Source organism: Furipterus horrens, unplaced genomic scaffold (genome assembly GCF_987537825.1).
Source record: "Furipterus horrens unplaced genomic scaffold, mFurHor1.1.pri manual_scaffold_10, whole genome shotgun sequence".
Classification (NCBI taxonomy): Eukaryota; Metazoa; Chordata; class Mammalia; order Chiroptera; family Furipteridae; genus Furipterus; species Furipterus horrens.
In genome coordinates, this window is record NW_028327180.1 from 46,702,783 (window position 1) to 46,716,851 (window position 14,069).

Below are 14,069 nucleotides of genomic sequence, written 5' to 3' on the forward strand. Positions count from 1 at the left end.
AAATTAGCCTGGCTGATGTGGCGTAATGAATTGGGTGCCAGCCTGTGAACCAAAGGGTCACAGGTTCAATTCCCAGTTCTCTGTCAGGGCACGTGCCTAGGTTGCAGGCCAGGTCCCCAGTTGGGAACGCACGAGAGGCAATCACACATTAATGTTTGTCTCCCTCTTTCTCCCTCCCTTCCTCCCTCTCTGAAAATAAAGAAAACTTTTTTCAAAAAATGAGTATTTTCTAGTGGCAAAAAGTCAACCAAAAAAATTAAATCCACAGAGTCAAATGCCAACACTAACAGTTTGGCCTGAAAGGAAATGCCAATTCCATAGCCTAGTGTGCGAGGAGCAAAATAACTGACTGGCACCACGGCAACCACCAGGCTCACCTGCCCAGTCAGCAACCATGATGTTGGCCAAGCCCCTCTGGCATCTTCTTTTCCACAGAGAAAGTGTCCAAACAGATGTAGGGCTGTGCCACAGCACAGAGGCAGTTCTCGTCTTTATCCAGAAAACACCAAAGGGAGAAATGTCTACAGTAATGCACACCTGGGTCTATGGGGTTCTGGGACCCCCACCACAAACTGTGCCCTTTCCAGGGTAGGCGGGATAGAGAGAGCAAGCCCACCTCCACAACACTAATCCTGGTTAAGTTCTCAATGTGAGAGCCTCATTGTCAACAGTTTTTGTCCTGTTTAATCATTTCCCTTTACAAAAGTGTTTTCTTTTTCCACTGGATAATGTAAAATTGAAAAGCACATCCTATGCAGATTAAGAAAAGCCAATTTTCTATTGATCAATAATGGACAGGTACGATTATTATGGTCATTGGTAAATCACTAATAAAAGAACCTCTTTTCTCACCCTCCGAGAGCAGAAGAGACAGTGGGAGCCCCAAGGGGAAGAGTAGGAGCTTGGCACCAGGACATGGGTGGTCACTAAGGGAGTGCGTCTGGGCAAGCAGAATCCTGCCCTGAGCCTGTTTTTTCACCCAAGAAATAAAACATTCCCAGAGACCAACTGCCAACGAAGGCAGCCAGAGACAGACTGCTCCACCCACCCCACCCCATGCTACTCTCACTTGCCTGTGTCAGGAGCTGCTGGATGCAGCAGAGACAAACCTGCCCCTGCCCTCCCCAGGAGCCCATGGTGTGGCATCCACAGAAGAGAATCATCAGGCACCACACCTCCCGGAAGGCCTGAAACCAGTAGTTTTACCTCTCACTTTCTTAAGTTTCCTTGTTCAGAAACGAGCACGGGGATGACGACAGTGACACCTAGAGTGGTCAATGATAAAAACATGTAAACTGGGTATGCAACCACACTTCCTTACTTCTGTTCAAGACTTGTGGCCCAAATCTCTCCCAACACTGTTCTGGGGGGCCCTGGGTTACCAGGCAGAGAAAGGGGCTCTGAATAGGCAGAGGAAGCTGTACAGATGGTGGAGAGGTCTGAAAGGCTGCACACGTCTGCCTCCCCCCGTCCTGCTGGAGCAGTGGAGGGATTCATCCCACCTGTGTGGCTGAGGGAGCATGCCACACTGTGTCTGTGCCTAGCAGAGAGGAGCCCATCTGAAGGGAGGGCCCTAGTTTTACTCACTCGGTCAGGCGGTAGGTGCCGAGTCAACAGAACATGAGAGTCTCCCACCAGGAGTTGGGCTGCTTCTCCACTGCACCTGAATGGGGGGATCTCACCCAGCACAGAAGGCCTGTTGCAAGATGGTGGGTCTTGTCTCAACTAACACAGCCACCCACCTGGCAGGCCTGTCTTATCCTGCTGGCTACACACACACACCAGCTTCTTTCTCCTGCTTCCTCCCCCCATTTAGAGGGCCCCTGACCAATCACCATCCTGCATATTCCTTCCATCTCCAGCCCCCTCTGCTTTTCCAGAAACACTCTCAGGCCAGGTTGCTCTTATCACTTCACGCCCATACCACAGCAAGCTCCGGGCATTCCCTGTGTAAGTGGTCAGTCTAAATGTGTCACTTCACACCTCAAGAACCTGCCACAGCTCTTCACTGCCTCCCATAATGTGGACCTGCCTTTCCATTCAGCCATTCATTCAACAGATAAGTATTAAGCACCTGGGGTACAAGGATAAATTAAAACAGGCAGAGCCCCTGCTTTTATGGAACTAATCCATAAAGGTGGTGGGGGAAAGAGACCATCAGTCAAATGATCCCAAAATAACATTACAAACTGATATCTGTAAAAGTACAGGGCATCCCCACAGGCAGTAACAGAGGGGCTGGGCCAGTCTGTCAGGAAAGGCTTCACATGAGGAACTGATGTGTCAGCTGATAGTGAAGAGGAGTAAGGACTAACCCAGAGATGAAAGGGAAAAGGACATCCCAAAGAGAGGCAATACATAACAAGTACAGAGGCCCTGAGGCAAGAGGGAATGTCACTTAGGCAAGCAACTGAAAGAAGGGCCAAGGGGCCACAGCTGAGTGCACAGGGAGGGCAAATCTAGAAGCTGCAGGATACAGGTGTGCCACACGCTGGACGAAGCACAGCCAGGTTTCCTGGCACCACAGCTCCTTGCTTTCAACCAGTGTATACAAAAGGAGAATTGATTTTTTAGCAGCCGATCTGAAATGTAATCAAATCAATAAATCGATTCTGCTAGCAAGGTTAGAAGAATTCCACCCAGCAAGCGCCAGAAGGAAACCAGCACGTGGCTGTTTGTTGTTACCTGTGCCTCTACTTTTCTCTCCAATGGCTCGAGGCACTAAGAACTGGCACTACAATGGCAGGCAAAACATCCTACACAGGAGTAGCCTTTGGCAGGTCTCCCTCCCCCACGTCTGTCTGGGCAAGCAGACACTCAGTCAATCCCTTTTGTCTCAGGCTAATTGGTAGGCCAGGTCCAGACTCCTGTGTCTCATTTAGAAAACCTTTATCCTAAGTTACCCTAATTAAAAGAGGGACATAGACCCCAGAATCTTAGCCCTGGCCTTGCATTTGGCCATTTAAGCTGAAATGGTGACCTTTGGCTTCTGCTCATTCTGCTTTGCCTGTCTGAGATGCCATTCCTCCCTCCCTTCCCAGCATCCCCACAATCCAGTCCAAATGCCCCTTCTTCCCCATGCAACATCTCCAATATACCCAAGTGGAAGCAAGTTATCCACCCCTCCCCCAATTCATGGCCTGACCCTCCTTGTAGGCCAGGTATGGTCCACCCACTGTGCATCAGCCTTGAAGGACTGAGCACCCACTCCGACAGGGAAACCTGCTGAACCCTTGTCAAGTCGATGAGACCTTTCCATTTCCCCTCCACCTTCCAATGAGATGAGATTAAAACAACAAAATAAAAATGTAAACAAGTGATCTTCTCTCCACCAGACTCCATAGTACCTAGTGAACAGGTAACGCAATGAGTGTTTAAATTTGTTTTTCTTTTATTGATTCCAGAGAGAGGGGAGAGGAGAGAGAAATAGAGGGAGAGAAACACTGATGTGAGAGAAACAGCAACCAGCTGCCTCTTACACATGCCCTGACTGGGAACTGAATCCACAATCCAGGCATGTATCTTGACTGGGAATTGAACTGGTGACCACTTTGTTTGCAGGACAACACCCAACCAACTGAGCCACACCAGCTGGGGCATCACAACCAGTGTTTAAAAACAAATGAGATCACACACTGTTGTAAGGCTTAGCAGCTTTAAAAAATTTTCAAAAACAAGAAAACTACAGCCTTGGCTGGGTGCTCAGTTCGTTGGCGCATCATTCTGAAATGCCAAGGTTGCAGGTTCAATCCCGTCAGGGCACATACAGGAGACAGCCAGTGGATACACGGATAAGTGGAGCAACAGATCAGTATTCCTCCCTCCCTCTCTGTCTCTAGAATCAGTAAATAAGAATTAAAAAAAAAAAAAAAATAGGAAACTACAGTGCAATGCAGAGCCCAGTCCCGGGTCAGAAGAACCATGTGAGCAGAGCTTGTTGGATGCGACCTTTTGCAAATGCTGTAACGCCTGCTGGCCTCAATTTACCCTTTATAAAGTGAGAATAAGACCGACCAGAGTAACCAGGAGGATAAATTGAGTAATCCAAAACACCTTCTCTGCTCAAGGCAACTTTGTGGTGAGGCCTTCCTGGACCTCACATATGAGGTCTCGCTTCACAGTTCTCACAGCACGATCCCATTGCCATGGGACAGACTCAGCACACACCTGCTCATTTCCTTATGTCTCTGTCTCACTCCTTAGAACCTCAGCTCCATGGATAAGGACTGTCTTCAGGTTCACTGCTATATCCCACAGCCCATAAAGTGCCCAGCAAAGATAAGATGCCCAGTAAATACTCGCTGAAAGAGAAACATGATACATAAATAAACACACTGACAGCACACCCGTCACCCTGCAGGATCCTGACACTCTACTGCTGTGAGGCAGATATATAAAACTGAGTTATTCCCAAATTGCCAATAAGAAAACTGAGGTGCACAAAATACTGCACAACTAAGGGCACTGAAAAAGAATACCTGGGGACCCTAACACTAAAACACAGGTACCCTGAACAGACCTCAAATGGTAACAGGACTTAAGAGTCATCTAGGAGGAAGAATATGTAGTAGCTTTTTGCGTGGATGCTGGCTACTCAGATGGCGATAACCTGAAAGCACCACCCAGAATGGGACTGATAAGGTGCCTTTCACCTGGGTGTTGGCAGTGTTTCTGTCTGTCAGCACGATAATGTGGCACAGCCTGAGGCATTAGAGTGGACACTTAGCTCTAGGGAATTATCTGATCCAAGACAGTCACTCCACTTCCCGGATCAGCTGACTGGGGTTAAGAACCAGGAGTGGGAAAGTTGCTTTAAAGTTCAAAATTGGGGCAGAGGAGGTGAAATTTAGATGTTCCTGCTTGATCTGGAGCTACTTCGTCAACAAAAAACAGGCAAATGCAGGTCAATCAGATAGATGGCCAAGTAATTCTGCATTTTACAGGGTGGGGCCAAACTTTCCTCTCAAACCTGGCTCTCTGCCCACCAATTTATGCCGCATTACCATTAGCACTCTAGTAAGATAGAGAGACTAGCAATTATTTTAGAGAAAAAAATCAGGGGACAGAAGGACAGACAAGTGTCCCAAGCAATCGGCATTCATTCCAGACACACTGGCCGGGTGTTGTTTGGGCGGGGTGCCCAGCAGGCTGCCTGGAGAGTGGAAAGAGCAGAGTTCTTCAGACAGATGGATGTGGGTCAACCCCAGCTCTGCATCCGCCAGCTATGAAACTTCAGCAAGTTACTGCAACTTCTATGGGTCTGTTTCCCATTTGCAAAACGGGAAAGGGAGCACATGACTAAGTGGGGAGGAGCCCAGTGGCCTGGAGTGGGTGGGTGAAGGAAGACAAAACTCCTTGGGCACAGGGAAGGCTCTCCTTACCAATGAGCCCAATGCTTTCCTTCAGTTACCATGTACTTCCTAGGTCCACGGGCCACACAAGGGACCCAATGGATGGACAGGAGGAAGAGCTCTCATTCAGATGGGGCTGAGGGAAGATACTACCAAAGAGGCCTCTGAGAACAGCTGAGCAGGCAGGATGTAGCAGGAGGTTACAGCATGAGGTTCCAGTAACAGAGCCATGGGGGTTGGGAGAAGCACTGAGAAGAACAAGGGGTTTGTGTGCAGATGATAGAAGAGTGGGAGAACAAGCCCACGGGTAAGGTGGAGTGGGAGTAGGGGGCGTGGGAATGCCAGGCCAGAAACAATCAAGCCGGACATACTGGAAGGAGGGAAATGGGAGCTGTTAGGTGGTTTCTGGAACAGGCAGGTGGTTGAGGATCCGTTTCAGAAGATGAATTCCGCAGTGATGTGGGATGAACTAGGAGGGAGAGGCTTAGCAGGAAGTGAAACAGCCCTAGCTCACGAACTTGTGGGCGTGGTAAGGAGGTGGCCAGTTCCAGAGTCCAGCAGGCTGGCAGGAGCGAAGGAGAAACAGAAGGTTAGACTCCAGAAGATGGGGGAAGGCAGGTTTTTAGAGTGTGGTGCATGAACATGCCAAAGACAAAGGACAGAGAGAAAGGATGCAGGCAGAGAAGGCTGACATTTGGGGGCAGAAGAGAGTGTGTGAAGGCCTATGGGTAGACGATAGTGACAAGTGTTTCAAGGGGGACCAACCCCAACGACAGCCATTGGGGTTAAGAATGGCAAAGTCGCTGGTAACCTATGAGAACACATGGTACAAAAGGGTAACACAGGTGTGTTTCCAGTGTGGGTGAGGTGAAGGAAAGCTGTGCCGAGACAGATGTAAATCAATGAGATGTTGAAGGGGGAGAAAAAACCCGCTCCCTGAGAAAGAACTACAGACCCTTCAAACTAACAAGATTTATATTCAGGGTACAGGGAAGATGCCACAAAGATATCAGAAAGTAGGGAACAGACCAGGAAGCTGCTGATGGGAAAAGCTTAGGCAGTGCTGGGGGCAGAGGAAAAACACCCTCCCTGTCCCTCTACAAAACCACTAGCTAACCACCCTACTTATTCACCTTCAACTGGCCACCCATATTGCAAGTATGCCTTACACCTCAATCCAATCAGATCACAGCCTCCTAAGCCCCAATTGCCCCAACCAGAAACTATCCTAGAATCACATCCATCCTTCCCCTGTAATTATCTATTAACCATGCGATCTCCTCAGCCAGAATGGAAGTGCCTGGAAGGGTTGTGCCTCACACCTGGGTTGACAGGAACACCTGGCGCAACCGCTTCACTTAAGTACAGGTATAGAGCAATGATAACATAATTACCCAATGGAAGAAAACCTGGCCATGTCTTTATTCAACAAACATATAGAGAAAGCAAGAGGAAAAAGCACAGAAGTCAGTGACCTGACCTTGTCAGAGGCCAGAGGATCCAGGATGTCAGTCTCTTACAAATCCTTGTTCAATTTTGCTCCTGCCCTCAGCACCTACGCCACACATAGAGAAGAGCCACCTGTGAACAGAGCTGGGTAGTACAAGTAGCTGTTCCCTACTTCATGGCACCTGTCATAAGTGGACCCTCCCCCAGCAGTGTGTCTTCCTCACACCACCCCTCAGCATCAGTCACAGTCCTCAGGTGGCTATGGGTCTGTTTGCTATCTGTCTCCCCAGCAGACTGGGCACCCAATAACAGCAAGCACAGGCTTCTTGATCCCATGTCCCTGAATCCATGCCCAGCACCCAGGATCAAGAGGTCTTAAGAGATGTGACCAGCAAAGGTCTCTGGAAAAAATGACATTTGAGCTGCCACCTGAAGGAGAGAAAGAAGCCAGGCACTGGATTATCAAGGGAAGAAGCAGGAAAGAGCGCTTCAGGGAAAATGAACTACCTGTGGAGACACCCTGAGGAAAGAGGAAAGGAAAGGCAGCAAGTATAAAGTATGACTGCAGTGTGGTGCCAGAGATAGCAGGCAACAGAGGCTAGCAGACACCAGCAGGACTTCCTGGGGGGTGGGGGTGGGGCGCATGTGACTGGATTTTATTCGAAAAGGTACTAAGCAGGAGAATCACATGACCTGACTGACCTGATTCAGGTTTTCTTGCCTTACCTCCCAGCAGCAGTCACTGCCTTCCTCTGAAGCTAATCCTTCATCAGTAAAATAAGAATCCCCTCTTTGTTGTGCTGATAAGTGCCAACATGTTAGAAAGCCATTAATAAACTCTAAAGCACTCTGTCCTGACCGAGGCTCAGTTGGCTGGAGTGTTGTCCTGTGCACCAAAAAGATGCCAGTTCAATTCCTGGTCAGGACACACATGGGGCACATACTTGATGAAACCAATTGGTGTTTTTCCCTCACATCAATGTTTCTCTCGCTCTCCCTTCCTCTCTCCCTAAAATCAATGGAAACATGTTCTTGGATGAGGATTAAAAAATAAATAAAGCATTCAATAAACATTAGCTATTGTGATCCAAGTTCAAATTAAGGCTAGTGGCAAAATTTGAAAAAAGATTCCCCTTAAAAAAACAGAATGCTTGGCACTGACCAGTGTGGCTGAATCAGTTGAGCACTGTCCCACAAAATGAAAAGATCTCCAGTTTGATTCCTGGTCCCAGCACAGGCCTGGGTTGTGGGTTCAGCCCCCTGTCAGGGCACATTGCTGGAGGCAACTGATCGATGTTTCTCCTGTTCTTTCTCCCTCCCTTCCCCTCTCTCTAAAAATAAATAAAATCTTAAAAAAAAAAAAGCAGCAGCAGCGTTTTCTCATTAAATAAGCCTAAGTAAGTTTCAACCCTGACACACCAAACTGTAGCAATTGGCTATTAATAGTAATACCCAACATCTGTAGGGCACTTATGTTTACAGAGCACTTTCATATCTGTTACAAGAACTTGTTGATTAGTAACCGCTGGCTTTTAATGCTTTCAATTTAATGACAGTTACAAATTGGCAGTTCTTGCAAGATTTAGCAGGTATGTGTGAGTCTCTCCTTGGATCGGCGGACCACTCACATCAACCTGCTTATCAGCTCTACTAGGGTTTGGCATTCTTATTGCTGTGGTCTCTATTCCCACATGTCCAAATCTGCCAGAGAATTAAATGATGACAATTATAGTATCACTGAGTGCTTCCGATGTGCCAGGCACTTATTCTAAGGGCTTTACGTGCTTATTCTTCACGTTATCTCAGTATTTTCTTTCCTATTTTCCAAATGAGGTGATTGAAGCCTGAAGAGGCTAAGAGCTTCATCTAAGGACACTCAGAAGAATAAGTGCTGGAGCCAAGATTGGAACACAAGATGATGTGACCCTGTGTCCTCACTCTTAATCCCTAGGTAATTCTTGCAAAGTGCTTATAATACGGTGATATTACAGCAAATAGAACACAGATATTCAGCAAATAAAGGCGGCTGTTATTAGCAAGACAGAGGTAGTTTCTAGTTCCCACGAAAGTGTAACCTCCAGGAGAGCAGCGACCTTGTCTGTCTGGGTGACTTGCTGTGCTCCCAAGCACCTGGTACAACGCACATCAGACGTAAGGATAAATGAATGAACGTCTCTCCCAGAAAGCAGGGCTGCTTGCGCATGGCTCTTTTTTCCACAGTTACTGCCCCTTAGAAAGAGCATCAGGCGGACATGAAGACACAGAAAGACGCCCGGAGACCTGAGATCCCCCCATTCACGGCTCTGGTGTAACCGAAGCGACTCCCAAGGGAGGGAGAGATGAGTCCAGGATCCCGCTACTGGCAGGTCCTGGCTCCGGTGCGGCTCTTCCCTCCACCCTGCGGGGGACACTGTCCGTCCCGGAGCTGGGAGAGGACAGGAGACAAAGACTCGCGGGGCCGCCGCACCGGCACAGATGCTCGCTTCCCTCGCCCACCTCCCCAAAAGGGAGTCCAAAACCACCGGGCCTCACCCGGCCTGGGAGCTGTGGCGGAGGGCTGTCGGGCTCGGGTCCCAGGCCGAGGAGATACGCGCCGCAGCCCGACCTGGTCGCCCCACGCCGAGGGTCGCTGGGGCGCGGGAGGCCCCGAGCCGGCCTGTCACCTTCAGAACAGCCTGTACCCTCGCGCGTCCTCCACCAGGGCCCATCAGCGCAAGCCGCCACCGCTCAGCCAGTTGCCCCCACTCCTCGACCTCCCCGCGGCGCCCACCTCGTGAACTGGCGCCGCGCCCCTGCGGGTCCGCCAGGCCAGTACCTGCTGAGAGAGCGGGAGGAGCGGCGCCGCCATCTTCCCACGGACTCCGGCTCCGAGCGCCGGGGAACTGGGGGGCGGGACCGCGCGTGCGTACTAGTGGGAGGAGCGGTGCGCGCGCAGCTGGGCCTGGGAGTGGGCGGGACCAAAGCACGGCCGCGCACGCGTATTCGCGCCTTCAGGGGCCGGATCGAGAGCAGGGTCACGTGCGCCTTGGCCGGGCTGTTAGGGGGCGGGGCCTGGGAAGCGCGCAGGTTCAAGGAATCCTAACGGGGGTTGTGCCGTGCCTCACATCCCTCCGGATGTCTACCTGACCTTATCTTCTTACTCCTGGCCCTTGCCGATGCCCGGCTTTCAGCTAGGGATTCTGTTCGCCTCCCTGTGCGGCTGGCAAATGCATTATGTGGATCTGTTGCCCACCCCGCAAGAGGTCGAGACCCTCGCCGTGCCAGACACGGTGCCCTGTGTTCTGGAATACCTGTCAGTGTTCGAATCTGGGACTGCCGCCTTAGAGCTTTGGCTAAACTGGATTGCGACACAACTCGTCTGTGCACCTACGACGCCTGGCGTCAATTCCCAGCCTCCTCTTAAGTAACCTCTCTAGCCTCTAGGCTCTTGAAAAGAGGGAATCGTAATATGTGTTCGGTGGTGTTCCATCTCTATGCCTCACACTGTGCCCAGCGTGGAACAGGCATCCGATGTTTACTGGAGGACCATTCCTGGACGGGCATTTATTTAGACATGATAAAATTTCTGAGGTGATCTAAATTAAATTACAGCAAGCTGGAGAGTGAGAGAGAGAGAGAGAAAAGGCTGTTACAGCTGGGGGTCAGCTAACAAGACTGCTTACATGCCTGAGTGTATGTTGAAGCCCTGGGCTGACTTCAAACCCAGGAGCCTTTGCTTCTTGTTTACACATGAACTTTCCGGACTCTGCACCTATCCCAGAATGAGCACCTTCTCCCATCTCCTTTATCAATAGCCAATGTAAACTTTTTCAAAATAACTTACATTTTCTCCCCACTATTTGATATGTAAAAAAACGCTTATCCAATCCAGGATGGTGGACATGTTACCTTTTCCACCTGTCACTGCTACTGGTGGTTTATATTCCATGCTCCAGGACCTGTCTATTTTTTCTTGTTAGCAATGGCCCAATAAACCCTTTCTCTTAAAAAGATGCCCTGGCTGGTATGGCTCAGTGGATTGAGCGCCAGTCTGCAAACCAAAAGGTTGCTGGTTTGATTCCTGTTCAGAGCACATGCCTGGGTTGCATGTCAGACCTCCAGTTACAGGCATGAAAGAGGCAACCAATCGATGTATCTCTCACTCATCAGTGTTTCTCTTGCTCTCCTTCTCCCTCCCTTCTCTCTCTAAATAAATAAATAAAATCTTTTTAAAAAATAAAAAGAATTTCAGCCTTGGAAAGTTAAAAGTTTTGTTTAACAACATTTTTTGCCCTCCATTGGCTCTGGACACCCAGTCATCTGTGGTGGGTTTCCACTAACAGGGTGAAAAGAAGGAAGGGCCAACCAGGCAGCTGACCAATGTGGCCCAAGCTCTCTTTAGGGCAGGTTGCCCCCCTACCATTACCTGGTCCCCTGTGATGGTGCCTGGACACTGTTTCTCAGGGAGGCAAGCTAGAAGGCCATGTGATCTCAAGGGTGGGGCACAGCTTCTTGTCCATCTGCTCCATTCTGCAGTCTCAAGAACTGCTGCTCCAGTGTCTTCAGGGACTTGGTGTACCTCATGCTATCCAGATGGGTATAGTGTGCTTTGTGACTCGTTCAACAACCATTTACCCATCAAATGCTCCTTATGCCCCTTGAGCACCCCTAGTCTCAGCACAGGTGATCCAGTGGTGGCCAGGAAGACACAAGTTCTACTCACCTTAACAGACTAGAGTGGAAGTCTAGCCCAGGATCTGCGTCAGAACCACCCTAAGGCTTGCTAAACACAGACTGGACTTCTGATTCTGATTTATAGATATGGGTAGGGCCTGAGATTTTTGCATTTCCAACAAATCTCCAGGAGATGCTGAAGCATCTGGTCCCAGACCCCCATGGCGAGAACCACTCGTCTAAGTGAAGAAAAAAATACTTCAATTAAATAATCACATAAGCAAACAGACCACTATAAACAGTGACAGGATAGGTTCTACAGAGCACTCCATGAGTGTGATGCTTGAAAGTAGAACATGCATTAGGTGACAGAGGTAGGAGCTGGGGACCACAGCAGGCAGAGGGAGCTGAGGAACTAAGAAACACAGTGAGACTGAAGCTCTGGAGCTCAGAGGGCAAGAGAGTCTCAAGATGAGGCCGGATCACATAGGTCTTATGGGATAGTACTGCTGTTTGAAGAGCAATGAATTAAGACCATATGTGATCCAGCCTTGTCTTGAAACTGTCTTGCTCTCTGAGCTCCAAGTTCCTAGTTTTACCGTATTCCTTTGACTCTGTGCAAAGAACAACAGGAATCTGCCAGAGGGTTTTAAACATGATCAGATCTGTGTTCTAGAACAGTGAGTCTGGATGCAGTAGGCAAAGTGGACTGAGAGGAGAGGGATGGAAGTGAGTGGGCCATCGGAAAAGATGTAGCAGTGGTCCAGGTAGAGATGATGGAGGTTTTTTAGCTACCTTGAGTACTTTATCAAGTCCCTGTTCCATGAGGAAAAGAGAAGTCATTCTAGATATTTCAAACAGAAGACATTTGACATAGGAGATTGAATGCAGAACTATTGGAAAAAAAGAAGGGGTGTGTGAGGTTGCCTAAGGTTAATAACTGAAGGAAGCTGCAAGTCCCTATAGGGCTAAAAGTCAAAAGGAAACTAGGTGTTACTCAAAACCAATCATCACTGGGCTCTCACCATTCACAGCTGTTTTGCAATTGTTGCTAAAGTCACCACTGCTTAAGGTGTTGGCAAAAGCCTGAAAATAATGGCTTCTCTTCACCTGCCTCCCAACTCCTTTTAACAGAACATGGGAAACTGGTGGGTAAGGGCACCTGGGAAATGTGTGCGGCTTCCAGTCTGGCTGTCAGAGCTCACAAGGATGATGACAACAAACTCTCCTGCACCTTCTTGGCTGAAAATAGAGGCTTGGTTGTGTGAGTCCCACATAGCTAGCCTGAGTGGCCTAGGATTCCCTCCACTGCTGTGGCCTCCATGCTTGGGAATGATCAACTGTCCTGGGGACTCTCACTAGAGTACAAGGCTGTGCTGCCCAACATGGCAGCCCCTCACCATGTGTGGCTATGTAAGTTTTAATTAATTACAATGAAATAAGATTAAAAATTCATTTCTCCATAGAATGTATAACACCAGGAGTGAACCCCAATACAAACTATCGAGTCTGGGTGATAATGACATGTCAGTTCATCAATTGTGACAAGTGTACCACTGTGGTGGGGGATGTCATTGGTAGGAAAAGTTGTACAGATTTGGGGACAGGGTATATGGAAACTCTCTCTACTTTTCACTCAGTTTTTCTGTGAACCTAAAACTGCCCTAAAAAAATTTATTAATTAAAAAAAATTCATTCCTCACTCCCACAGCTACATCTCAGGGGCTCCCATGCAGCCGGTGGCTACTGTATTGGCTAGCACAGGTGAAGACAACCCATCTTCATGGAAATTTCTCCATAATAGTGCTGCTTCAAGCGATGCTCTGAGGGTCTCTGCTGGTCTCACCCATCTTTATACAATTGTTTCCAGCAGTCTACAGAGACCTGGCTCTCCTTACCTTCCTAACTTGTCAGAGATAAAAAAGGTAGGCAGTATTTGAATCCCACCCATGCACAGAGAGGGAGTTTTTAGTTTCTGAGACTGATAATCAACCCCTGATGAACCATGAAGACCAAATACAGCATCAGCTAAAAAAGTCCAAGTTCAAAGCTCTGCCAACTTTGGCCAAAGCAAGAACAAAACTTACCAGAATTTCACTTTCTGAACAGACTTTCACACTGATCATCTACCAATATGCCATATATAATTTCCAATTTATTCAGCTTATTTGTAATATCATTGGATTCCAAATTTCTGGTATCCTAAATTTGATTGTTTCTAAGACAAGTTTCTGCATAAATACATGTCTCTTCAAAATAGAAGACTGCTATGTGTGACTTTAAAAAAGCAAGCTATTTGATTTGAAAGAAAAACATTAAACTGAAAGTAATCACTATTTTCACTTAATAAAATGAATTTCATTCCTCTGTCTTACAGAGAACTAATGGCCACAGAAATGGGTCACAGGGTAGGAAGGAAAAAGCACCAGCTTCTTCATGGCACTTCAAATGTCTGTGCACAATGCCAAGGTTCTCCAAAATAACCAGGACACCAGGGGAGCACACAAAACCTTTTCATGCTGAGGATGTTGTGTAAAGACTTCACATTGAATCCTTGGCCCGTGTGGCTCAGTTGGTTGGGCACATGCCTGGGTTGCAGGTTCAGTCCCCCTTCAC

At 48.4% G+C, this 14,069-nt stretch overlaps 1 protein-coding gene across 10 annotated transcripts in view; it reads right to left on the bottom strand.

Annotated features, from left to right (window-relative positions):
* EPS15L1 (epidermal growth factor receptor pathway substrate 15 like 1) overlaps positions 1-9,686 on the bottom strand; it is a 98,209-nt gene extending 88,523 nt beyond the window's left edge. For 9 of the 10 annotated variants that reach the window (XM_090289873.1, XM_090289868.1, XM_090289870.1 and 6 more), the window contains exon 1: positions 9,571-9,686. In XM_090289873.1, coding sequence (XP_090145999.1) covers positions 9,571-9,648 — 78 coding nt within the window. In that variant the 5' untranslated portion in view covers positions 9,649-9,686. The remainder of the gene's footprint in view (positions 1-9,570) is intronic. The other variant, XM_090289866.1, reaches the window with a different exon arrangement.
* Between the last annotated feature and the right edge of the window lie 4,383 nt (positions 9,687-14,069).